We start from the raw sequence: 27,847 nt of genomic DNA, 5'->3' as shown, positions 1-27,847 counted from the left end.
ATTTGCCCTTCTTCCTCATCAGCAGAACAAACTTAGAGTGCCTCTTGATTTTCAGAGTTATTATGAGGGTCTGTGTGTCTCCAGCAGCTGGGAAGAAGACAACAGCTGCAATTTCCGCTGAGGATGCCTAGCCCTGAGACTGGAAGGAGAAGAGCCATTGCCAAATGGACTCACCTCTGAGATGACCTCCCCAGAGAACATTAACATTTTGTCAGAAATTTCTCAACCTACATGAGTTTGGAGCGCAGGTGGTATAGTTTGGAGCGCAGGTGGTATTCTCTTCAATTCTTCCTGTTGAAGGTAGGGGTCCGGGCAGAAACAGATGCATCGTGGAGGTGAATGCCTGGCTGCGAAGATGGTGTCGCCAGGAGGGCTTTGGCTTCCTCGACCATGGGATGCTATTTGAGGAAGGACTGCTAGGAACAGATGGCGTTCACCTTTCGAAGCGGGGAAAGGCCTTATTTGCGCACAGACTGGCTAACCTAGTAAGGAGGGCTTTAAACTAGGTTCGACGGGGACAGGTGAGCAAAGCCCACAGGTAAGTGGGGAACAAGACCTGGGAGATGGGTTGGAAACAGGAGGGAGCACGGGCTATAATGGCAGAGAGGAAGGAGGGTCAGGGCAAAGCTGGGAGGCGAGATCAAACCAGTATCTTAGATGCCTTTATACAAATGCAAGAAGTATGGGTAATAAGCAGGAAGAACTGGAAGTGCTAATAAATAAATACAACTATGACATTATTGGCATTACTGAAACTTGGTGGGATAATACACACGACTGGAATGTTGGTGTGGATGGGTATAGTTTCCTCAGGAAGGATAGACAGGGGAAAAAGGGAGGAGGTGTTGCCTTATATATTAAAAATGTACACACTTGGTCTGAGGTGGAGATGGACATAGGAGACAGAAGGGTGGAGAGTCTCTGGGTTAGGCTAAAAGGGGTAAAAAACACAGGTGATGTCATGCTGGGAGTCTACTACAGACCACCTAATCAGGCGGAAGAGGTGGATGAGGCTTTTTTCAAACAATTAACAAAATCATCCAAAGCCCAAGATTTGGTGGTGATGGGGGACTTCAACTACCCAGATATATGTTGGGAAAATAACACCGCGGGGCACAGACAATCCAATAAGTTCCTGGACTGCATTGCAGACAACTTTTTATTTCAGAAAGTTGAAAAAGCTACTAGGGGGGAAGCTGTTCTAGACTTGATCTTAACTAATAGGGAGAAACTTGTTGAGAATTTGAAAGTAGAAGGAAGCTTGGGTGAAAGTGATCACGAACTCATAGAATTTGCAATTCTAAGGAAGGGTAGAAGGGAGTACAGCAGAATAGAGACCATGGATTTCAGGAAGGCGGATTTTGGTAAGCTCAGAGAGCTGATAGGCAAGGTCCCATGGGAATTAAGACTGAGGGGAAAAACAACTGAGGAAAGTTGGCAGTTTTTCAAAGGGACACTATTAAGGGCCCAAAAGCAAGTTATTCCGATGGTTAGGAAAGATAGAAAATGTGGCAAAAGACCACCTTGGCTTACCCTTGAGATCTTGCGTGACCTACAAAATAAAAAGGCGTCATATAAAAAATGGAAACTAGGTCAGATCACGAAGGATGAATATAGGCAAATAACACAGGAATGCAGAGGCAAGATTAGACAAGCAAAGGCACAAAATGAGCTCAAACTAGCTATGGGAATAAAGGGAAACAAGAAGACATTTTATCAATACATTAGAAGCAAGAGGAAGACTAAGGACAGGGTAGGCCCACTGCTCAATGAGGAGGGGGGAACAGTAACGGGAGACTTGGAAATGGCAGAGATGCTTAATGACTTCTTTGTTTCGGTCTTCACTGAGAAGTCTGAAGGAATGTCTAGTATAGTGAATGCTTACGAGAAGAGGGTAGGTTTAGAAGAGAAAATAACGAAAGAGCAAGTAAAAAATCACTTAGAAAAGTTAGATGCCTGCAAGTCACCAGGGCCTGATGAAATGCATCCTAGAATACTCAAGGAGTTAATAGAAGAGGTATCTGAGCCTCTAGCTATTATCTTTGGGAAATCATGGGAGACGGGGGAGATTCCAGAAGACTGGAAGGGGGCAAATATAGTGCCCATCTATAAAAAGGGAAATAAAAACAACCCAGGTAACTACAGACCTGTTAGTTTAACTTCTGTGCCAGGGAAGATAATGGAGCAGGTAATCAAAGGCATCATCTGCAAACACTTGGAAGGTGGTAAGGTAATAGGGAATAGCCAGCATGGATTTGTAAAGAACAAATCGTGTCAAACCAATCTGATAGCGTTCTTTGATAGGATAACGAGCCTTGTGGATAAGGGAGAAGCGGTGGATGTGATATACCTAGACTTTAGTAAGGCATTTGATACGGTCTCGCATGATATTCTTATAGATAAGCTAGGAAAGTACAATTTAGATGGGGCTACTATAAGGTGGGTGCATAACTGGCTGGATAACCGTACTCAGAGAGTAGTTGTTAATGGCTCCCAATCCTGCTGGAAAGGTATAACAAGTGGGGTTCCGCAGGGGTCTGTTTTGGGGCCAGTTCTGTTCAATATCTTCATCAACGATTTAGATGTTGGCATAGAAAGTACGCTTATTAAGTTTGCGGATGATACCAAACTGGGAGGGATTGCAACTGCTTTGGAGGACAGGGTCAAAATTCAAAATGATCTGGACAAGTTGGAGAAATGGTCTGAGGTAAACAGGATGAAGTTCAATAAAGATAAATGCAAAGTGCTCCACTTAGGAAGGAACAATCAGTTTCACACATACAGAATGGGAAGAGACTGTCTAGGAAGAAGTATGGCAGAAAGAGATCTAGGGGTCATAGTGGACCACAAGCTTAATATGAGTCAACAGTGTGATACTGTTGCAAAAAAAGCAAACGTGATTCTGGGATGCATAAACAGGTGTGTTGTAAACAAGACACGAGAAGTCATTCTTCCGCTTTACTCTGCGCTGGTTAGGCCTCAACTGGAGTATTGTGTCCAGTTCTGGGCACCGCATTTCAAGAAAGATGTGGAGAAATTGGAGAGGGTCCAGAGAAGAGCAACAAGAATGATTAAAGGTCTTGAGAACATGACCTATGAAGGAAGGCTGAAGGAATTGGGTTTGTTTAGTTTGGAAAAGAGAAGACTGACAGGGGACCTGATAGCAGTTTTCAGGTATCTAAAAGGGTCTCATCAGGAGGAGGGAGAAAACTTGTTCACCTTAGCCTCTAATGATAGAACAAGAAACAATGGGCTTAAACTGCAGCAAGGGAGATTTAGGTTGGACATTAGGAAAAAGTTCCTAACTGTCAGGGTAGTTAAACACTGGAATAGATTGCCTAGGGAAGTTGTGGAATCTCCATCGCTGGAGATATTTAAGAGTAGGTTAGATAAATGTCTATCAGGGATGGTCTAGACAGTATTTGGTCCTGCCATGAGGGCAGGGGACTGGACTCGATGACCTCTCGAGGTCCCTTCCAGTCCTAGAGTCTATGAGTCTATGAGTCTATGAGTTTGCATGGAAGTACTTTCACATCTCAGTTTTTTAACTGCAAATGTTAAGATGCTTGCAAATAATTGAATCCGAGTACAAATGTTACCAATTTCTCTAAAACAAACATTTTATCGTAGTGAAGAGGGTAATCGTCTACTCCTAAAAAAAATCCCCAAGTTTTGTAAATTTACCTGAGAGCAAATTAGCTAACTTCATTGAGAAATCACACCATTTTTCCTTTGCAAAATTGGCTTTTGTAGGGGAAAAGAAATAAAATGGGAAAGACGATTGTTTTCAGGGAATGGAGATTTGAGGGGAAAAGTTCTCATTTCTGATATAACCTATACTGATGGCCACACTGATTATTTAGTCACATGCTTCAAACTGGGACATACTGTCATGGTTCTGTCTAGGAATTTTTACAATTTTTTTTCTGCCTTCAATCTTTCTCTTTTGATGAGTGATGTATTTGACCTTCATAAAGATTAGGTAATTTTTCCCTTGGTAACAGCAATTTTTTATATTGTGTTAGTTAAAACATGTTAATATATTTTTCTGACATGATGTATTTTCTCAGCATATGTAAGACCTCAGTGGCCCTAACTGAACCAACACATAACTAACACATTTCATTTACGTGGTTTCTAAATATAGGTTAGCACCTTGTATAGACATTTTAACTGGTAGAGGACAATCCTAGCCTCCTTCCTATGGTTTATCTTCGGCTGCTATCATATTTTACTGTGGATCCATTGTTTTTACACTGCTTTCTATTATTGGCATCTAAATTGATCTAAAATATCTGTTCTTAGCAAGTGACTGGGGTTGATTTGCAGCTTCTGCTGGCTCAACATAGTATCCTCACTAAGGTTCTTGTTGTGCCTTTAGATTTCTAGAATAGACTATGACAAGTTCTTATGTATACCACAGAACTGGTTTATGCCTCAAGCTTGCACTGAATCTTCAGAAAGAAGACAGGGTTTGGAAGATAATAATACGAAAAAAAAAGAGAGAGAGAAATGCATAAAAAATCCATACTAACCTGACCTCTTTCAAAACTTGTATGTGACCTAGAATGCCTAAGTTTTCTTTTGCAGGAGTCTCCATTCTCTCCAAATATTGTAATAAAGACATCTGAATCAGTTCCTGATGCAGGTAATGTTCCTGTGTGAACACTGACTGAGTAAAGAACTTCTGCATGAAAAATAAATAAAAGAAAACATTACTAAAAAATCTATGCCAAGGAAATAATTAATCTGAAAGAGTACAGGATAAAATGATTATTAACTGATCCTCCTTCATGTACCTACATTTTCCATCCAATTTTAATACAGATTGCTAACTGCTTCTCAATGGCATGTTTCAGTGTTATAAATGGAATGTCAGCGCTCATGTTCATATTCAAAAGAGAAAAAAAATCTCAGTTATTGAAAGCCTGATCCAATGCCCACTGAAGTGAGTTGAAAGCCACTCACTAACTTCAATGGGCTTTGGATGAAGCCCGAGTTCTCTTTATAATAAATGCTCAGCTTAATTCCAGTTAGAACTTGCTCACTACAGCAACATTTTATGAAAGAAATATAAAAGACTGACAATAAAAATATCCCACTCGTTGTTCTTGGTTAGCAGCATTCCATATTAACATGTTAGATAGATAACTGTTGCCACTACAATTAATTTGGTCTGGGGAAGCGGCTTAACTATTTACGTCGATATGTATTAATATTATTCACTACAGACAGTAATTATCATCTGGCATGATTTTTCCTTAGCGGCATGACAAGAACATTTTTTATCCAAGGTTGTGATAACTCTGTGTAGAACTAAATGCTATAATATACTCCCACCGTCTAATTCTACATACAGGCCAGCTTTGTACTGGAAGGGAAAGGAAACAGTTTTTAATGTTTCGATGAAGTTGTCTTTTGATTATAATGTTTAGTGAATTAGACTTTTTTCCGGCAAATACTGTATAAAATACACCTAAAGCAAAACAAGATCTTACCAGAGTTTTAAAATCACATTCATATTAAATTTTATGTGTGTATTCCTGTTCCTACAGCATATCAGTTAGATGACAATACAAACATAAAAATATTGAGGTACATCTCTGGTTTGGCCAGAATTTCAGCCTTTTTTGGTGCTAAATATAAAGTCATCAATCTTTTCTTTGTCCATAAAATATTCAATCATCACTTTACTGTGCATTTTAAATATATAAGCCAGATCCCTAGCTGGTGTAAACTGGCATAATTCCAATGATTTCAGGGGAATTGCACCAGTTTGGCCCTATACATTTTGAGGTGTTCAAATTGGCATTTGATGTAGTGGAAACATTAAATACATGTGCTATTTGCCTTAAAGAGGAAAGCAGTAAAACATTTTTAAGCCCTCTTAGGCTTTGTTAAAGATCCAACATTTCACACAAGTGCTTTAACCAAGGATGTCAAAAGCAACTGGGAATGACTTTTCTAAAATGCTTTATAATCTTTCCCATCATCATGTTTATTCTAGTTGATTCACTTTAAAAAACTTTTTTTTTTTTTTTTGCTTGTTTCTTGGTTCAGCAGCATACCCCTGAGCGGTGCCTTATCTGGTCTGACTGCTGCTAGCTCTGTCACGGTCTCTGACCCATCTTCTTTAAAGAGCCACTGGTCTGCACTGTAAAAGCCCAGTTCTTGCTTAGTATCCAGGTCTTTCAGACGAAGCTGCAGGCAGTAAAAGAGAACAATCATATTTGTTATGAAATATTTTCGTATCCCCTCCTAATAAAAATTGACATTTCTGACACATTTAAAATAATCTAATATTTTCATGTATGAATAATGCCTGATTTAGCATGCAGAGGAACAGCTATTGCAAGGCCCAGATCCTGTAACTGGGTGCTCCCACAAGTGAGCTCTTTAATGGGGCTTCATACAGACATAAAGACCCCCTGACTGAATCCAGCTGAAGGATCAGGGCCTAAATCCATATGCTAGTAACTGCCGTTCCAGAATTTCCAGTGATTGTGTAAAGCTACAGCAGGCCTATCTGTATATACATATTTGTTCAAAGGCATTAGGGGTGATGTTCATTTATTCACTATTACTAGCTCTTTTATAGTGCTTTTCATCAATAGATCTCAAAATGCTTCACAATGTTTAATGTATTTATCCTCACAACACCACTATGAGGTAGGGGAGTATTAATATCCCTATTATAGTTCAACATATTTGTGTGTTAACTGTTTATATTTTCTTCTGCTTTTGGTTCGTTTGATGCTTGATGCTGACATGGCATATATCATAGCTGGGATTTTAAAGGTGTTTATGGGATTTAGGTGTCCAGCCCCTATCAAAGCACCGCTGCTCCTTGTCCTCTGATTGCCCCCTCCCAGGACCCCTGCCCCTAACTGTCCCTTGGGACCCCACTCCCTATCTAAACCTCCCTTCTCCTTGTCCCCAACTGCCCCCTCCTGAGACACCCCCCAACTTCCCACCTAGGACCCCACCCCCTACCTGTCCCCTGACAAACCCCTGGGACTCCCATGCCTATCCAACCACTGCCTGTCCCCTGACTGCCCCCCTGAACCTCTGACCCATCTAAGCCCCCTTCTCCCTGCCCCCTCGAACCTCTGCCCCATCCAACCCCGCCACTCCCTGTCCCTTGACTCCCCCCCCCAGAACTCCCTACCCCTTCTCCAACCCCCCAGCCCCCTTACCATGCCACTCATACCAGCGTGTCTGGCTCCACGCAGTGCCAGACACGCTGCTGCATACATGCTGCCGTGCGCCCCTGCGGAGCCCACAGTCCCCCCCACACACACATACACCTAGCACCTGCCTTCCAGATTTGAACACCTCAAAATTCAGGAGTGCTCAAGCTCAGTTTGGGCAGCTGTTATTTCATTTCTCCCAAATCAAATATACTGATCCACTGTAACTTGCTGTAGAAAAAGTAGGATAAAATTGAGCAAGAAATGCTTCCCAGTGGTTATTAGGACTGGAATTGCTATTTTCAACAGCCATTGCCTTTTTGTTTGTTTGTTTAAAAGGAAGACAGTGATATTGCATTGGCAAATTCCCCATAGAAAGAAAGAATGGAACAAAAGATTAATAAAGGCACCTCAACTTTTCCTCACTTATGGAGGATGGTCTTATGATATGCATCCAGATATCCTCCAATCACACAAGCTGAAAATTGTTCTACTTTACTGCAGCTCTGTAACCATATGGGAACCAATCCTGTCTGTGTTTTGTGCACATCCAAAATTCCTGCTGAATGACCCGCCCTGGGAGTGAGTTACCAGTGACCCAGGGCTGTGGCGGAAGGAGGGTGCAGATGGGGGGCTGGGGGGGGAGCCCATTGCTGGAGCGGCAGGAGGTGTGAGGGGGACACTGGTGGGGGGTAAGTGGGGAGCCCAGGGCTGGGGCAGCAGTGGGGTGGGGGGAGGGCACTGGTGGGGGGGAAAGGGGGAAGCCCAGCGCTGGGGCGGCAGGGGGTGTGTGTGTGGGGGAGAGCCCAGGGCTAGGACAGCAGGGGGGATGCGGGGGGGGGGAGTCCAGGGCTGGGATAGGGGGCAGTAAAAATTTTTTTTGCTTGGGGCAGCAAAAAACCTAGAGCCGGCCCTGCCAGAGTGCAACTGTCTTCATCCCACAATGTCATCTATATCCATAATTTTTGCACCTTTTTTAAAAATCCCACAAACCCACGCAGCCCTGCTTGCTCTCTACCATCTCTGTCAGTGGCCTGGAGCCTGCACAGCTCTGCACTATTGTCATAAGTATTGCAACCCCAGGATGCATGATCCTCCAGTATTTGTAGAGCCACAAGAAGAACCAGATGAGTGGGGAACATGATGATACCTTGGAGGACAGATTAATGTGAGACATAGTGAGAACCAATTTCAAAGCTGTTGGTGGTATTTGTGGAGCAGCTGCAGGTGGTAAAGTACTGCTTCTAGACCTGAGAAATGAGCGCAGACTGATGGTATCACATCATAATGCAGGCTTGGGATAATGAGCAGTGGCTGCAGAACTCTGGGATGTGCAAGACCACATTCCTGGATCCAAGCTTGCCCAGCCTCCGGAGCATGGACAGCAAAATGAGAGCTGCACTGGCAGCAGAGACGTGAGTGGTGATTGCACTGGGGAAACTTGCAATGCTGGATTGTTACTGGTCAGTGGGAAACCATTTTGGAGATGGAAAATCCGCTGTGGAGGCCATTGTCATGCAAGTACGCAGGGGCATTAATCATCTCCTGCTACACAGGACTGTGATTCTCAGCAATGTACAGGACATCATGGATGGATTTGCAGCAGTGGAATTCCCAAAATGTGGTGGAGCAATAGATGGCAGGCATATCCCCATTTTGGCACCAGACCACCTTGTCACAAAATGCATTAAGCATTGGTGGATCACTGAAGATGCTTCACCAACATCAGTGTTGGCTGGTCAGGGAAGGTGCATGCCACTCGCATGTTTAAAACCACAGAACTATTCAAGAAGCTGCAAGCAGGACTTTCTTTCCTGACCTGCAGATTATGATTGGCAATGTATGTTGAAATGCCAAAAGTGATTCGGGGCACCGACCCTACTCCATACCAGCCAACTCAACAGCACCAAAGAAAGATTCAGCTGTTGGCTCAGCAGGTTTAGAATGGCAGTTGAATGGACTTTTGGTAGACTGAAGAGACACTGGCATAGTTGACTCAGAACATTGGATCTCAGTGGCAAAAACATCCCAATGGTTATAGCTGCCTGCTGCACAATATCTTTGAAGCAAAGCGGGGAAAAGTTGCCACCAAGGTAGAGGATGGAGATGGAACACCTGCCTTCTGAGTTTGAACAGCCAGACAAAAGGTTATTAGAAGAGCTCAATGCAGAACTATACAGCTCAGGAAAGCTTTGAAGGAGCACTTTAACAGTGAACCACAGTAATGTGTTGCGGTGTACTGTGCTCTACCTGGCTCTGATGTTTTGAGACCTGTTAGGAATTGTGTGGTGCTTGGTGTACAGCCATGAATATAGCACTGTCAAGGCACCTATTAATTTTGCGATGCTTGTTGTATATTTATGATTATTACACTGTGCTGTCATTGATCTTATGAGTCGTGTCCCAACTTAAGAGTGGGTGCTTTAAGAACTGCTCAGCACTCTGCAGCATCCGTTGTGAACTAATAAAGATGACTTATTTTTCAAATAATAGAATTTTATTTGGTAACAAAACCAGTGCAAAGAAAAATCTGTTCAATTTAAAATTTAATAAATTAATGGAACAAAACTTACTATGGGGAAAGAACATTCATGTCCATTTTACCTACACATACACAGCTGTGGATTTCATAGGTCAGTGTATATGAAGCTGTACTTGTCCTTAATGTCCCCTGGGATAGAGTGGTAAGGGTAGGGATGTGGCCCTAATACCATATGGAATGTTGAAGCAGGGTGTAGGGAGGTGCTGTAATGAAGTTCTCCATGGACTGCAAAGAGAGGTGAGCCCATGATTACTGTAGGTCCACAAGAGTCTGCAACATCTGTGTTTGCTGCTGAGAAGCTCCATTATGTCCTGGTGCATCTTCTTCTCCTTTTCCTTCTGGGACTTTCTCCTGTCCACTCTTTCCTTCTTCAGTCTGTACAATGTTCATCCTCCAGGCCCTTGCTCACCATCTAAAGCAGCATTGGCTTGCAGGATCTCATGGAACATGTTCTCCCAAGTCCTCTTCTTTCTCCTTCTGGTTTGGGTCAGGCATTCTTTCTCCTGCATCTCCAGTGCGATCTGGTTATAGATGTCCATGTTTCTATGGCTTGTCTATAGCTGTGCTTGGACAACCTCTTCTCTCCATAGGCCTAGGAAATCCAATATCTCCTGCCTACTCCAAGCCAGAGCGCATCTGGAGTGTGTACTGGCATAGTCAGCTGGGCAGTCACACATAACAATGGAGGATTACCTGTTGTGCTCACAAAACTGGACAATCACAAAAAGGTATTTCAAAAATTCACAGGACTTTAAAGGGGACAGGAGCCTTCTGATTTCTGTGACTCCTGAACAGTGGAGTTCACAATTATGAATAGGAGAGTTCAATGTCAGGCATTGTGGGACAGCTGCTGTTAGGGTTGACATAAGTAATATTGTCTGCACTTGCTCTGCATAGACCTCAATACATCAATCGTGACTCTACGCCACTTGGGGAGGTGGTGTTACTGCTGTAAAGGGGCACTTACATCAGTGGGAGACAAATTTAACTAGGTTGACACAAGGCATTTTATGTCAACTTAACTTTGTAGTACAGACCAGGCCTGGGACACTCAGGAAAATTAATCCAAATTAACTAAAGTGTGAATTTAAAGTGGATTATTTAAACTGCTTTAAATCCGTGTGAACACTCACATTCTGTTTAGCTTAATCCACTTCCAAAACGCCAATGCTCTTCAATGAAAACTGGGCACTTAATTCTTAACTTTTTGGAAAAACTCACCCTATTACTTTGGCAGTAAACACTATAATAAAGGTTATGTTGGACCTTCCTTATAATCTGACAGTTTCAGTTGTTCATATCTTTATTTTTTCCCTTTAAGTAAAAGTTATCCATGTTTAGTCTTAGCCTGAAAATGAAAATTTTGTAAAAATTTTGTAAAAGGGTTTGAAGAAAATCCATTTTGTCCATTTCTGAGTTTCTGAAGAGAAAAAATGGCATTTTACACTATTTTTTTTAAAAGCACACTCTTTGACTCTTAGGTCAATTTACAAAACACAAATTGAAAAATAGCGATTGGCAAGCATATAAAAATATAGCTCCATCCATGTGCGTACCAACTTTTTTCTAAGATTCAGAGTTATAACATAAAGTACAAGACTAGCATCTACAGAGCTCCAGAAGTTATTTCTTAAGCTTTAAGTATTCCAGAGCATTAATTTCTTTGTGTAGAAACTTTATACGCAAGATATTAAAGTTCTCTAGACAGAAACCTTCAGCCTTAAAGACCTTAAGTGACTAAGGACTCTAGATATAAATTTATTTTTGTAGAGTACTTGGAATGCAGACCATCAAGTACATACCAAACTTTATGTACTGGGGTCCTTGAGCACATAAAAGGCCCCAAAGCGGAAGAATTCCACATGGCTAACTTTATGCCCTGGAGTCCCAAACTGGTAAGTGCCCTGATTCTGCAAGGTGCTCCACTTCCATTAATGTCACGCATTCAGCAACATGCAGGATCAAGCTCAAGGAGAGAGAAGACATTGTCCTGCAGTCCTATCTCCAATACATAACAGTGCATAACAGTTAGCTTGCTATGAGAGAATTGACTGGATTTCTTTAGGAAGTTTGAAAATTAAAACTGTTGCCACTTGTGCACCTACTGCCTTGAATAGAAGTTGATTTATACATGGGCTTGAATGCTTTCCTGAATCGGGGATACTGTGAATCAGCAGAAGTCAGTTACTCTTTTCATGCAGGGCCATAATACCTGCTAAAAGCATAGATCAATGGAAAATATTGCCCCCTGCTACATAATGGATTTTGTGATATGGACTTGCTCACTAAATATAAGACTCAGCAAATATCAATACATTTAACATATTCTGTCAGAGATTGCATATTGTGGGGGGAAACTCTGGCTCCTCTGAAGTCAATGGCAAAACTCCCATTGACTTTAATGGCGCCAGAATTTCACCTTCTATTTCTGACACATGCGAATAAATAATATTGTTGCATTACAAAGAAGTGTTCTACATTGTATAAGGTAATGTACTTCCAAAAGGTATTTTTCTATTGTTATTAGGCATGATGCAGCCAGGTCAAATGCAATTAATGTGAAATACCTTGTGAAGTTTAATTCCTCTTCCTAACCGTGAGCCAGATAACACCAAGGAAACTTTTGTTACATCACCAATCTCATCAACAGTCAGCTGTCAAATAATAATACAAAAACGTTAACGGAAGCATACCTTACGCAATCATTTTGATCATAAGGCAAGTTTTCGAGGATTTTTTTGGATTTTGTTTTGTTTCATTTATCTTAACTCATTTGGAAAGATGAGTGAACAAACGAGAATGCTGAGCAAGGGTGAACAAACCCCGATGGTAAATCAGAAAATCAATCTGAACTCATACGGTACAGTATATATCTCCCACAAAAAACACTGTTAACTTTAAGTTAAAGCATCTAGACTACACAGCCCACCTCAAACTGTAAAAAGCAAGGAAATCACAACTACATCCCAGCTACATTCCATTTATCATTTCCTCTTCTCAATCTTAGTTGCCTCCAGTCCCCTGCTCACAGCCCACAGATCTCCATCCTCGACCTGAGCACCCAACAGGCAGCCTTGAACTCTGACCATGTTTATTGGTTATATTTTCATGTGTTTTCATGATCAAGATAGGGTTGGTGGTGGCTTCCATACATTTCATAAATTACTTTTTGTAGTGTGTAGTTGTGTAGTGATTTTGTATTGGTGTGGGTAAATAAAATATAGGGTCAGATTGCAAATGGTGGATGCTGACATATATTTTTCCTTCATGTTTATGAATAAACTTTAGTGAAGAGGTGATCTATGTTCTAGCAATTGTTTGGAAAGCTGGTATTTATTTTTATGTAGAAATTAGAGAACTGAAATTTACAGCTGTTTAAGTATTTATATTTAAATTTACACTTATGGTTGGAATTAAGGCTACCCATTGGTTGTTCAGGCTGAATGTAAAGATGTGCGGTGAGATTCTGTGGCTTGCAATGTGCAGGAGGTCAGAATAGATGAACACGGTGTTCTCTTCTGGCCTTAGAGTTGATGACATCTGGACTTAGAGTACATTGGGACATCAGCTCTTTCAAGGTGGTCATGTAGGGGCTAATACATATCACTGCTGCAATGCCACTAATGCAAATCAGGAAAAGCAAGGAAAAAAGCAGTTAAAGGATTCAACTTCTCATCTGTTCTTCACTTCTCAACCTCAGCTATTCTCTTCCAACCACTCAGAGCCTGCATATCTCCAGCTACTGGCATTTTTGCTACTAGCAGTTGCAGTCTCCCATTGTAAGCAATCTTATTATACCATTCCCTCCATAAACTTATCAAGCTCAGTCTTGAAGCCAGTTGGTTTTGTTGCCCACACTGCTCCCCTTGTAAGGCTGTTCCAGACCTTCACTCCTCTAATGGTTAGAAACCTTCATCTAATTTCAAGCCTAAACTTGTTGATGTCCAGTTTATATCGATTTGTTTTTGTGTCCACATTGGCACTTAACTTTAATAACTCCTCTCCCTCTCTGGTATTTATCACTTTGATGCATTTATAGAGAGCAATCATATCTCCCCTCAGCCTTTGTTTGGTTAGGCTAAACGAGCCAAGCTCCTTATGTGACATTGAACTCCATATTCTTTATGGAAATATGCTTATGATATGGATATGACATAACTGAGATGTACTTTATGCAAGATGGGTATTGTAAGGTATCATCTGAAAAATTATGATTTACTGAATGTGATTATCCAATTTGTATGCCTGTATCATTTCTGTATCTGAAGTTAGGAATATTGACCCTGTATCTGTATTCCAAATAGGTTACTTTGGGTGTCACCCCCAATGAGCCCTTCAGGTACAATAATGAGAAAGCCAGACAGTGCTAATGGCCCATTAGCAAAGACAATGGACTGTAAAAGAGCTTAGTGTTCCTGTGGATGCTCAAAACAGCCACGAAGAGTGGCTGCCACAGCCCTACAGAGACACCTGGTACTGGACATCCCTCCTCTCTTTCTGGAATGCCAGTGTTTTTCCACTGGAACTCAAAGGGTTCTCACCTTACACAAGAGCTATATAAGGTAGGGGAGTGACATCATCAGGGTTCTCCTCTGTCTTCCCACCCAAAGAAACACTTTGAAACACCTGGAAATAAGAACTGAATTGGGGTGAGAAGGGTTGAGCCCAAGCTGGAAGGGCATCTAGCTTGTGAGTAATAATACCTGAGGTCTCAAACTGGAGACTAGAGCAGCTGCTTTTCAAGACTTTCTGTAATCTGTCTGCAACAATATCTATGGCAGGGGTTCTCAAACTGGGGGTCGGGACCCCTCAGGGGGTCACAAGGTTATTATTTGGCGGGTCGTGAGCTGTCAGCCTCCACCCCAAACCCTGCTTTGCCTCCAGCATATTTATAATAGTGTTAAATATAAAAAAGTGTTTTTAATTTATAAGGGGGGGTCACACTCAGAGGCTTGATGTGTGAAAGGGGTCACCAGCACAAAAGTTTGAGAATCACTGACCTAGGGTGAGAAATTACTATTTGTAACCAATTTCTTTAGTGAAACAAGCTTAGTTTGCATGTTTTGTTTTATTTGCTTAGCAAAAAGAACAAAGCAGATTACTATCTCTTTAACCACTTAAAATTCACCTTTTGTAGTTAATAAACCTATTTCTTGTTTATAATATAACCCCATTTGTACAATTCATGTTTAGGCAGGGGGTAGGGGGATAAGAGGCTGTGCATATCTTCCTCCACATTGAGGGAGGAGGTGGATTTCATAATATTCTTTGGGTCTGCACTCCAAGGGAGGTGGACACCTGAGTGCTGGGGCAAGTCCCTTAAACTGAGTCTTCCCAGAACTAATCTCAGTGTCTGTGTCTTTCTGCAGCTGGGTGTGCCCTGCCTGTGTGTGTGCTGGAGGAGGCTTAATAGCCTGGCTCAGCAAGACAGGAAAAAGGGTGCTCTGGCTGGGAGAACAGGTGGGCTCAGCAGTATCCCAGCACATCAGGTGGCATTCTAAGGGGGGAAACCAATCACACCTTGAATCTCCTCTTGTCAGGTAGGTTTTCCATTCTCATCCTAGGGGCCCTTCTTTGCATCTGTTTCAGTTTGAATTAATCTTTCTTGAACATGGGAAACCAGATGTCTAGAGTATTCTAGATGAGGTCTCACCCGTGCCTTGCATGACACTTCCCTATCTCTACTGGAAATACCTTGCCTGATGCACCCTAGAACTGCATTAGCCTTTTTCACAGCTGCATCACATTGGTGGCTCAAAGTCAAACTGTAATCAAATAATACAGCCAGGTCTTTCTCCTCCTCCTGTCACTTCCAGCTGATAATTCCCCAGTTTATAGAAAAAAATCTTGTTTTTAATCCCTAAATGCGTGACTTTGCAATTTGTACTACTAAATTTCATCCAATTTCTATTACTCCAGTATTCAAAGTTCTCCAGTTCTTCTTGTATGATATTCTGGCCCTCCTCCGTATTAGCAATACATCCCAACTTTGTGTCATTCACAATTTTTATTAGCACACTCCCACTTTTTGTGCCAAGGTCTTTAATAAAAATATTAAATAAGATTGGTCTCAAGACCGAGCCCAAAGGAACTCTAGTAGTAAACTCCCTCCAGCCTGACAGTTCACCTTTCAGTATGACCTATGGTAGTCTTCCCATTAATCAGTTCCTTATCCACATTTCTTTTCTCATGATGATTCCCATCTTCTTCAATTTAGCTAATAATTTCCCATATGGAATTGTATCAAATGCCTTAAAGAAATCTAGGTAAATTATATCTATTGCATTTCCTTTAACTAAAGAAATCAGTTACCTTCTCAGAGAAAGAGTTCAGGTTGGTCTGGCACAATCTACCTTTTATAAAGCTATGTAGTGTTTTATCCCAATTACCATTTACCTCTTTGTCCTCAATTACTTTCTCTTTCAAAATTTGTTACAAGATCTTGCATACTATTGAGGTCAAACTAATGGGCCTGTAGTTTCCTGGATCACTTTCTTTTCCTTTCTTAAAAATAAATATTATATTAGCAACTAATGACAGAGTACAACCCCCAAGTTTACGGATTCTTTAAAAATCCTTTCTATTGGGCTTGCAATTTCACATGCCAGTTCCTTTAATATTCTTGATGGAGATTATCTGGGCCCCCTGACTTGGTCCCACTAAGCTGTTTAAATTTGACTTCTACCTTGGATATTGTAATTTCTACTTCCATATCCTCAGTGATGAGCTGCTAAAATCTTGACAACCGGTTCCCTATAAAAAGTTCTGATTTAAGGGATGTGCCACAGTATGTATTTTTTGTACCAATAGGGTTACCATACATCTGTATTTTCCAGGGAGGAATTTTTAAATTTTAAAAATTCCGCCCAGACAGTGATTTAAGAACCTAAAAGCCTGACATCTCCAGGAAAATACAGATGTATGTTAACCCTACCTAAAGTTCTTTTTTAAAAAGATGGATCTGAACTAGAAATGAGCTCCATTTCACATGTATGGGTCCCTGCCACTCCCTTGGGGTGTGCTAGGGTGACCAGATGTCCCAATTTTATAGAGACAGTCTCAATTTTGGGGTCTTTTTCTTATATAGGCTCCTATTACCCCTCACCCCCTGTCCCGATTTTTCACACTTGCTGTCTGGTCACCCTAGGGTGTGCACATGTGTGGGTCCCAGCTGCTCCCTGCCCCCCCTCATTCAAGCAGATGTGCAAGGTTACTGCCCTGAGAACTGTAGGGCACCAGGGGACATGGGGCTGGCTGCAGACAGGAGCGTGGGGCAGGGTAGCTGGAGGCAGGGAGTGTGACACGGGCTGGCTGCAACAGGGGCTGGCTGTGGCAGGGGGTGGCTGTGGGCAGGGGGTGCAGACAGGGGCTGGCTGTGGCAGGAGGTGGCTGCGGGCAGGAGCTGTGGGCAGGGGGCAGGTACTCACATGGGGAGAGTGGCTGGGAGCAGCCTGAGCAGCAGGACGCAGCCAGGAACCCACCAAACAGCAGTAGAAGCCCCAGAGCCAGAGGTCCAAGGAGCAGCAGCAGCAACAGGGCCAGGAGGCAGCCCACATGGCTAGCACAGTGCAGCACCCCCAGCAGCAGGGAGGAGGAATTACATGCTTCCTGGCAGAAGCCCATCAAAGCTTCCCTGCAGGGAAGCCAGTTAACAAGCGGCTCTAAAACCTTCTAAATTTAACAACCGGTTCCTGCGAACCAGCTCCAGCTCACCCCTGCATATCCTCATTTCCATTAGCGACCCTGCCACTATCCCTAAGCTGCTCATTACCCTTATTAAAAAATGAGGCAAAGTATTCCTTTAGGTATTAGGTCATGCTTAATTTACATCCCATCCTTAGTGTTTAGCAGTCCCACTTATTTCCTTGTTTTCTTTTCATTTATATGGCCATAAAACGTATTACTATTGGTTTTAATTTCCTTTGCACTTCCATATCTGCTTGGATTTTTCTCTATACTTTTCATTTTTTCTCTATTCTTCCTGATCTCCAAGAGTTAGCTTTCCTTGCTGATTGTTCCCATCTTCCATTCCTTGTAGGCTGTCTGCTTTCTCTTAATAACCTGTTTGAGATGCATGCTTATCCAATTTGGCCTGCAACTCTTCCCTACAATTGTTTCCCTTTGCTTGGGATGCAGACTTCAGATACTTTCTGTAACTTTAAGTAATTCCAAGGCTCCTCCACATTCAAGTCCTTGAGTTCTTCAGTCCAGTCCTCTTACCTAATTCCCTTAATTTTTTAAAGTTTGATCTTATGAAATCAAGGACCCTAGTCCCAGATCTATTTTTGTTTAGCCTTCCATTTAGTTTAAACTGAATTGTCTCATGATCATGAAAACCAAGGTTGTCCTCTACAACCAGTTCTTTTAAGAGGTCCTCACTACTCACCAATACCAAATCTAAAATGGCATCACCTCTTGTTGGCTTAGTGACTATTTGGTGAAGAAATCTATCTGACCCCTACCATTAGCAGTAGCACTTGTCCTCCACCCTATATCTGTGAAATTAAAGTACCCCAGGATCACACAATTCCCAGTAGTATTTATTTAATTAAAAAATATTAAAGAAGTCTCTATCCATATCCATATCAGATCTTAAAGACCGCAAGCACTATCCCAGTGGAGCCTCTGGTAGCTTTCTTCCCCAAAGTGATTTTGACCCAAACAGATTCTGTTTTATCCATTCCATCACTGCTAATGTCTTTGCATATTAATTATGAGATAGACTGTAATGCTACTCCACCATATTTATCTTTATTTCTGTCTTTCCTGAACAGCACATACCCTTTAATACCTGTACTCCAATCATGACTTCTATTCCACCATGCTTCTGTTATCCCTATAATATCTGGTTTCACTTTCTGTACCAGTAGTTCTAATAGCACCATTTTCTTGGTGCATGGGAAATGTCAGATATCAACTCTGACCAATAAAGCAATCTGTATGTACAATCCGGCACATAGAAAACACAATGTACCTTTCCCAGTTAAACATTGTTAAGATTAATATAAAATATAATAAAAAGAAACTCACCAAAAATGGGTCATTTTTAAGATTCTGAACCTTCTGTGCAGCTGATTTCCCTTTTGTTCCAAACACAACAACTTGAATATCGGGAACTTCTTCTGGTATGTGTGTACAATAGACCCACATTTGCCATTGTCCTCTGCTTTTAGTATCAAAGTATTTTACTGGATCAGATGTCACGGTCATTTCTATATTTAGAAGAAATATATATTCAGAATACATATCTTTCTTATAAGTCACCATAAATCATTACATTAATTTATAAAATTGTAATTTACTCAAAAGTACTTAGTCATGCAACATTAAATTGTGTAAGCAAAAGACATTTCATTGGCATTACCTTTTAATGGAATTACTAGTTCTGTAAAAGCTTTCTTTGAGTGTTTGCTGATCCAGTCCTTGTGAGCAAAGATGTGAGTGGCAAAAGGGTAACTTTCTTCTTTTATAACAATTTTTTCCAAGAACCAGTCATCTGATTAAAACAAATATACTAATTTATTGCATGTCAAGTAACAATGATAAGCTCTGCCTACACAGGCTGAGGCTTCAGATTTAAACGAGATGCAGAGGACTCAGCAACTCACAGAAGACATGCAACACCTCCCAGGTTTGGGGCCACAGAGATTTCTTATTAGTGATTATAACTCAGGCAGCTCAAGAGTTTTCTCTTCCTCCACAGGAGGAATATTACTGACCCAAGAGTGCAATAAATGCATGCTACACTGTGACATGACTTTTTTGGCAACACAGGCAGGAAAGAAAAGAAAACTAATATAAAGTGTGTTTTAAAAATGGCCCTTTCCCTACTTTTCTTGCATATAACAATGAATTATTCCAGGACTGGTGTATTATCATCAGCCTTTGAGGATCAGAAATGAGAAACAAATCCACATACATCCCCACTGAAACTGAAGCTACCGACTTGAGATTCCTGAACTGCACTTGGTTCTGACATATTTCTGACTGTTTTTAAGCTAATCCTAAATAGGAGGAAACTATTTTGGCGAAATCCTGGTCTTACTTAAGTCAATGGGAGTCATGACTCTGAATTCAGTGGGGTCAGGATTTCACCCTTTCTCTTTAAGCAATAAGAGGCAAATAGCCCCCTATTAGGGTTTTTCCTATATAAATGACTTGAAACTCCATGAATTTGGCTCCTGAATTTTCCACATGTTCTTGCTCTCAATGGTGGGCGTAGGGATGGGGAACTGGGTTCGCCACTCTCAGAGATGGTCTGCAACTTGTTGATCTCAGGAGTTTTGCAGAGGCCAGGGCTAACTGCATCTCTTCGCTGTGTCTCCATATGGCTACTTGGCCCGCATGGCACTGAGAGTCCTGAAGGAGCCATGATCCTACACTGTCCCTAACTGTCACTACCTATTTTGAAGTTGCAGCATTATTTATACTGAGAACTGGAGGGAGTTGGGAGAAATGATGCTGCAGAGAGTGTAGCTTTCTCTGTCTGCCACCCCACCCACATCCCCAGAGCCCCTTAAACACCTGCAAATGGATTTCTATAGGAAACAAGGACAGTATTTTGAAGCCAACACTCCCCTTCTTCCATGCCCCTCTTTTTACCTCAACTCATTGATCTTTGTTCATCTCCCCTGGTGGCAGAGGAAGAAAGCATTTCACCCTGACTGATTAAGGATTTATTTTATACCTAATAAAAATGTCAATAATTTTAAAAATTGAAAAATTAAAACAGTGTATATAGGTATTGAGGTGGGGAATGATAGCCAAATGAGATGCAAAACAAGAAAGAAGAACATACTTTTGCTGGAAAACAAAAATGTTTGCTGAATCTACTGGCAGAACCAAATATATCAAACAAGCCACTTATTGCAAAAAACAAACAAGAAATGCCTTGTAATTTTTCACTATGTAATTCACTGGATACTGTTTATGATTCTCCTATAGTACATTGACAATTTAAATGGAACCAGGTTATACACAATCTAACACAAAACACAGAAAACAAACTGAAAAGGTCCAGCAATTTCAATTTTTTCACTAGTTTCCAAATAGAACAGACCTCATTAAACGTATGATCTGTAATCATAATTTTAACAGATGTTTTTCTGCATTTCTGACTCCCATTACATCTGATGATAATCAATGTTGTTATATGGTATTTGTTATAATACAATGCTGTATATTTCAGGCACCTGGTTTGTTTTAAAATTATTATACAGTACCTTTTTTAAAACTTTTAAATCCAACAAGAACTTGGTTCAGCTTGCCAAGGTGAACTGCTTTGATTCTGAAAACATTCACCTGCAATTTGAGAATAATTTAAATTGTGGTTTTGCACGGTAGGTATGTGTGACTTATGAATTTACCTCTGCATAAGTGGACATTGCTTTGTATGTTAGTGCACTTTACTTTACCCTTATCATGTCATTCCATTTCTTTCAAGTGCATAATAAAACAGTATGTGCTGTAATTGTTATTTCCACTGTCAGTGACTAGTATGACTTTTCTGATGAATTTTAAAGTATCACTATAATTGATAAACAGTATTTTCAGAAACTTTGATGCTCAGCTTGAAGTTCCGGTAAGATGCTGATTTCTACTAAGCTTGTAGGATGAAATAACTAATTTGGATGAATTATGACTGTTACAAGAAGTGACATCATACCTATGTATCTATATTAGGATTTTCTACGGAAGTCATCTCCATCACACAAAAGAGGTTCTCAAGTACTTTAGATTTGCATGGTGAAGTGCTCAGTGAACTTAGTGGAGTCTTTTGATCTTCTTCTTTCCTGGCATAAGATACACATGGACACACGCAGAGTTTTTGGTTTGTTTGTTTTCTCACTCTTTTCCCAAACACCTCTCTTCAGTCTCTCATAAAAGCATGATTAACTTTAAGCACATGAGACTTAGGTAGCTGCTTAAAATTAAGGGCATGTGTCGTTGAATATGGATGGGATTACTTGTGCTTAAAGTAAAGAATGTACTTAAATATTTTGCTGACTCAGGCCTCCAAGATCAGGGTCTTGAAGCATGCGATAAATAATTGAATTAGTCTGACCACTTTGGGAAACTTTTTCCACAACAAAACCTCCACAACTAAGGTTGCTTTATCTCTGGTGCTCACGAACTTCTCCCAGACTTTGTTATTCTAGAGAGGAACAGTTGTTCAAGTGAGTTCTGAATGAAGATGCAGTTGCTGATGTAGCTTGATTCTGACCCAGTAAGGGCTTTTAAGATCAGGCCAAAGACTTGAACTGGCAATGGAAACCCTACATGGCTACCATGTTCAGTGCCAGGTATAATGAATTATGACTGCCTAGCCTGGAGTCAATGAACACATGGAGTACTCTGGCAAATTCTCAGCTGAGAGAAAGGGTGAAGTATCAAGGTCAAAAAAGTAGGTGTTTTGTCAGATTGTCATCAAGGAGGACAGGGTAAAGAATACACTCAGGAGAGTAGTGGGCACCATTAATCAAAAGAATGCTGTTATTACTTGAACTCTAGAATCTTTAAACAATACGTAAAAAATCAAGATACCGGACTCAAACAGATGGAAGAGTTCTTCTCCGGGTGACATTGTTGCTCCCCTAACCAAACATATCAGAGAATGGGAACAGAAATTGGATATGTAAAAAGAAAAACTTGAGGACTCAAAGAACAGGAGTCTCTTCATTGTTGGAGTCAATCAGCTGACTCAGCACTCACAAAAATCAGTGAGTCAGTCCATGAGTTTCCTGCCTCAATTATTATTTTTCAGGGTACTTTAAAAGTGAATTTATTACAAGGAGAATAAAGAAAAATGCAGAGGCCTTATATATGCAGAAAGAAAACAGAACCACCACCCTTCTCAGCCAGCATTAATATTTCATGTCTCTACCAACTGCTTGTGGAATCCTGCTTTCTCTAAGTATCATGCTCACCTACCTACCAAATAGATGAGCCCACTGATTTCCGTACATTATCTTTCAAAGCCTAGGTAGCCCTACCATTCTAAGTCCTCTTTCACTACTGTCTCCCGATTTCCTTTGTAATGTCTGATCAGGGAGATTAACCCCATATTTATTGGGTATCAGGTAGGGCTTTACACTCTGCTGCAGAACTGTACAAATTAATTAGACTAACTGGAAGGCTGCAATAAGCAGCAAAGATCCAGTTTGTTTTTCATAAAACCTGGCTTCTGAAACTTTTAAGAATGAAAATCAGCAGACAAAATGAAAAGAGGAGGGTTTAGAGCACAGAGAGAATATATGTCAAGTAGAAGATTCATTGAGGTACTTCAGCTACATTCAGAGACCAGGGTAATGTCTATTTGTTAAAGTAAAAAATATTAGCAAAAGGTTTAATTTCATATGTTCTTCTGGAGTTCTTATTATTAGAGGATGCATAATAAAGATGGAAAAATTCAAAATGCAAAAGTAGAGAGATAATTCAGATGTATGAATCAAAAAGATAAAGGTCAAAAGGACTTAGGTAGGCATCACATGTTTTAGTCATTCAACAGCTGATAGATCAGCACACAGTAAGAAGCCACCAAGTAAGTGTGCACCATTCTCAACCACACAAGAGTTTCCCAGGTCCCCAGGTGTGGTCATTTGCTGCACTTCTCACTGCCCTGCCTCTGAAACAGTTGAGCTTGCACCAGAGAGAGCATGGCAGCTCGAAGCCAGGCACTCTCTCATCAGGCTGAGTCATGAAGAGGGAGTTTCTTACAGTGGAAGCAGCTCGTTCATATTCTGTTCACCACAATGTGGAAGCATCCGCTGTAGAGATGATCGGTAACATAGTCCAGATTGGTTTTCCACTTATGAGTCCGGGTTAAGGCCTCTCCTATATATATTTGCAAAGGGACAGTCATGGCAACTCCTGGATTTTGACAAGGAGGTTCTCCTCATCATGCCCTGGGGTGACTAAAGCAGCAAGCATTAAACTGAATCTGGATAATCTGGATTCTGGTTACAATGGTACTGGAGCAGTATTCATTGGTTCTTCACTTTCCACTCAACACCACTAAGTGTTGAAGGGCGGTCAGCTGCAAAAAGCTTAGTAACAGAGAAATGTATGTAGGTTCCTTATAGAGTGATTTTACATTGACCTTTGATAAAAATGTAATGATGCCTTGCAAATTTGAATTTGTATCAGACCCTGAGGTCTAACAAGGTATCTGTAAGATTTTGATCTGAAATTTTCTTTAACTATCCTATTCTCTTACCAACAATTGTTCCAGGACTTTTTCTGCAAAAGTTTTTGAATTCTCAAAAACCAAGAAGATTTTTGCAAGGTTAATAAGGAATTTCTGAATGGACAAACTAAAGAAGGAGAATGAGGACTAGAATGGGACATTTACCTTATTATTATTTATTGTTTATATTGCTAGGTAGGTGTTCATGATGGTTCAGAAAACACACAGTGCCATATTCATTTAAGCAGGCACAACACCAGGATATCTTATGGAGAGTTATGTACTCCCACCAATGGTGCATTTGGCCCATGGTTTAGATAAGTCACTGCATCAAGGAGTTTGTAATCTAATTTTCTGAACAAAAACACTTCATTAATTTAACTCGCTCTCTGTTGTGCAAGCTGATGGTGCAGAAGAACAATCACATTTCATCCCAGAGATGGTTGTCACTCAGTAGTAGGTAAAATGATCCCTATGTGGAATGGGCAGGCTGGTCAAGTACTTTTAACATCCTTTAGCATGAAAAGCTCTATGTAAACATGAGGTATTATTAAGGAGACATTTACAATTTCAATTATTTTTCCTCAGTTCTTTTACCTGGCCTCTGGCAAAAGTTATGGGTCCACTTCTTGAATTATTAAGCCATCTTTTCCCAGAGTCACCTCTCGCTCCTTGAATACAAAGATAAGCCTCTCCACTGGTATCTGCTTTCTTTATGTCTCCAGTGTGCACATGAATGGAATATTCCACAACTAAAAGAAAAATTTTAAAACAGGCAGTATAACAAGGGAAATTCTCTGCCATCTTGTCTCATAATTGGGTTCCTTATGAAAATGCTTAGGTTCTATTGTATTGTTTTATGTGAGGATCACTTGATATATTCTTAAAAAAGGAAAGGCACAGTACCATAAAATGGCACCTTAAAAGTTTTTAATTAGAGGCTGGGTCTATATAGAATGCAGTTATGCAGCTCCACAGATAGCTACGTAGTTCACTTTTTGTCAAGTTATTAAATATTATTTGTATTATGGTTGTACCTAGAGGCTTCTACCAAGATCAGAGTCCTATTGTGCTAAGCACTGTACAAACACATAGTAAGGTATGATCCCTGCCCCAGGTAGTTTATAATCTAGATATACAAGACAGACACAGGGTGGGAAAAAATATTATCCCCATTTTATACAAGGAGAACTGGGTCACAGAGAGATTAAGATCCTGCCTACATTACAGAAATTTGCACCATTGTAATGTAGTCAGTTTAGTTACACTGTCAATACAGTTACATCCTAATGAGTCACCCTGCTCCGATGTAAAGCAGGGTTGAAAACAGTGCATCTTAATCCAGTAGATTAACAGAGTAAACTGCACTAGCATAAACCCTGTTTTACATCAGCACTAAGATCTACATCAGGGTGAAACTATGTCGGTGCTGTTACATCAGTGGAAATCTCTCTAATGCTGGTAGGCCCTAAGTGACTTGCCCAAGGTCACATACTCTGTAACAGGGCTGGGAAACAACCCTGATCTCCTCAGTCCCAGTCCAGTGCATTAACTACAACACATTCTTACTCTCTGCATAAATCCCTGTTTGTGAATCCACAGAATATAGCTTTCTTCCGCCCTGCAATGTCTCTTCCAGAAAATCAGCACTATTGACTACTGTATTCAATAACCTACAGAAAAACCTATACACATCCCTCCTGACCTCTTGGGTACCCAATCCCACTGCCTGTTTACATAGTCATCACTAGTTCTAATCCCTAAGGCTCTATATTCCTATTTGCCCCATTTGTATTATTGTGTGTACACCATTTTCATCTTGCACTGGAGCAAGGACTGCACAGTCATAAAATGGCTTAGATGAAAGCTGTGATCTGATTGTCTTAAGATGCTTTCAACTCATGTAATTATCCTCCAGTGAATAAACACATCAAGACTATCAAGCTTGTTCATGCATCAGACCACAACACACTCACAATGATCTTAAAGTTAAAGCACACTGATATAAAATAATAGAAATGATCAATTAATATTTAAATCCTTTCAACTTCAGCTTTTACCTTTAAATAAAATATTCCCTTCCCTTTCTGCTGCATGAGAGATGAGGATGGGTCTTCAAAATCAGTTCAGGCTCTTGTAGTGAACTAGTAATTGGCCAGAAGGGGAGAATGCTGTTCTGCTGAGCAACCATATGGGGTTATGGGAAGGAAATCCTGTGTCTGTCAGCCCTGCCCAGAGAGTGGATCTTTGACGATACAGCTGTGACCACTTTCCTTGCTCTCCCTAGCCAAACAGTGGAAATGGGGCAAGCCTGAAAGAACATGAGGGGCCATTGCTGCCTTCTCTGGCACAGGCTATGGAATAAGAGCCTTGACAAGAGGCTGGGTAGGCTGCTGTCACTATTCACTGCAGCTGAACAGTAGTATTGGAGGACATTTAAGAATGGAGGAGTCAATAACTGGTTTGGGTACAGGAAGAGAAACCGAGGTCCAGTTTTTCAAAGCCAACAAGGGGATTTAGCCACACAACTAGTAATTCCAATGACAGTGGTGTGACTAGACCTCATATTCAGCTTTGAAAATCTCAACCTTAGCTCCTGCTTATTATGGTTATGCTTGTTTTGGAAGGGGTGAACTAATCAATAATGTACAGACACAGAACAAAAAGATTATTTTAGTTCTGATAGAACAACACCGTAGAGCACAGTAACATAACAAATTTGTGACTAGCTATACACCTAGGCTATTAGGAACTACAGGGAGGCAACAATGACTAACTATCTCAGATCCTTCTGCTTTAGAAGCATCAACTTGAGCTAAAGAAGAATTTAGCAATATGACACTTCGATTCCTTTCAGAAGGGGAAGTGGTATATTTGTAATTATTAATTATTATTATTACTAAATAATAAGCACTTTATACCACAATAGTGACACTTTAGGTTGTGGGTTCATCCACCAATACACACATACTTTGATGTATGGAAGGGCAAGTAATCTGGCTGATGAACTCATATCCTATCGCAATTATTGTTTAAGGCTTGATTTCAGAGGTGCTGAGTACCCACAACTTCAACCAAAGTCCCTAGATCTGCCAGGATCTATTCATCTTAGGCTGTCTCAGAAGTTTCAGCTCCCACTCATGCCAAAATAATCACCGGTATGCTGCAGAAATCAGAGAGGCTACAGAATGTAGGTCCAGAATGCTACAGAATATACAGGAATTGTATTAAAATTCCCAGAAGCTCATGAGGTCTTCATTACAGCAAGTTTCTTGGAATCCCTATGATAAATTTATGGAAGGTTTAAGAGTGATTGTTAAAAACACACTGTGAAAAATTAAGAAACCACAAGCTAAAGCTGTCGTTTATTCTCATGCGTAGGTGATGGCAAAAGAGAAAAAAAAAGTGTTCTGCAAGATATTTATTTTTAAACTTTTCCTACAGCTCTTTTCACAAGCTGGTGCTATTCATATTGAGTGTTATAATAAAAAAGTCTGAATACAAATATTGTGACATTTCATATAGTCATTTTTCTAATCCTTTTAAAATATAAAAAGTTCATATCACTGAAGTAAGCGTTTTACAGGACAATTTTGCATACAAGTAATAAGGGCTGTATATAGCCACACTGGTAACATTTATGTACATGTTGCAACACATTTCTGTTAGGTGGAAACATCTTTGTTTCTCCTCATCATTCAACTGTGTGTGGATGGCATGTAAAGAAGCCTCTTTTGTGAAAAGTATCAGAGGGGTAGCCGTGTTAGTCTGGATCTGTAAAAGCAGCAAAGAATCCTGTGGCACCTTATAGACTAACAGACGTTTTGGAGCATGAGCTTTCGTGCATCAGATGCATCTGACGAAGTGGGTATTCATCCATGAAAGCTCATGTTCCAAAACGTCTGTTAGTCTATAAGGTGCCACAGGATT

The 27,847-nt window shown here is 40.7% G+C and overlaps 1 protein-coding gene across 7 annotated transcripts in view; it reads right to left on the bottom strand.

Annotated features, from left to right (window-relative positions):
- The window catches only part of LOC115646790 (lipoxygenase homology domain-containing protein 1), a 313,208-nt gene that overhangs the window by 69,246 nt on the left and 216,115 nt on the right, over positions 1 to 27,847 (bottom strand). For 6 of the 7 annotated variants that reach the window (XM_030553098.1, XM_030553099.1, XM_030553095.1 and 3 more), the window contains 7 exons: positions 24,515 to 24,669; positions 20,955 to 21,033; positions 19,097 to 19,228; positions 18,763 to 18,944; positions 12,300 to 12,386; positions 6,069 to 6,201; positions 4,536 to 4,687 (listed from right to left, as the gene is read on the bottom strand). In XM_030553098.1, coding sequence (XP_030408958.1) covers positions 4,536 to 4,687; positions 6,069 to 6,201; positions 12,300 to 12,386; positions 18,763 to 18,944; positions 19,097 to 19,228; positions 20,955 to 21,033; positions 24,515 to 24,669 — 920 coding nt within the window. The remainder of the gene's footprint in view (positions 1 to 4,535; positions 4,688 to 6,068; positions 6,202 to 12,299; positions 12,387 to 18,762; positions 18,945 to 19,096; positions 19,229 to 20,954; positions 21,034 to 24,514; positions 24,670 to 27,847) is intronic. The other variant, XM_030553102.1, reaches the window with a different exon arrangement.

This window comes from Gopherus evgoodei, chromosome 2 (assembly GCF_007399415.2).
Source record: "Gopherus evgoodei ecotype Sinaloan lineage chromosome 2, rGopEvg1_v1.p, whole genome shotgun sequence".
In the NCBI taxonomy this organism is placed as follows: Eukaryota; Metazoa; Chordata; order Testudines; family Testudinidae; genus Gopherus; species Gopherus evgoodei.
Note: the sequence above shows the minus strand (reverse complement) of the source record. Positions and strands in the feature narration are given on the sequence as shown.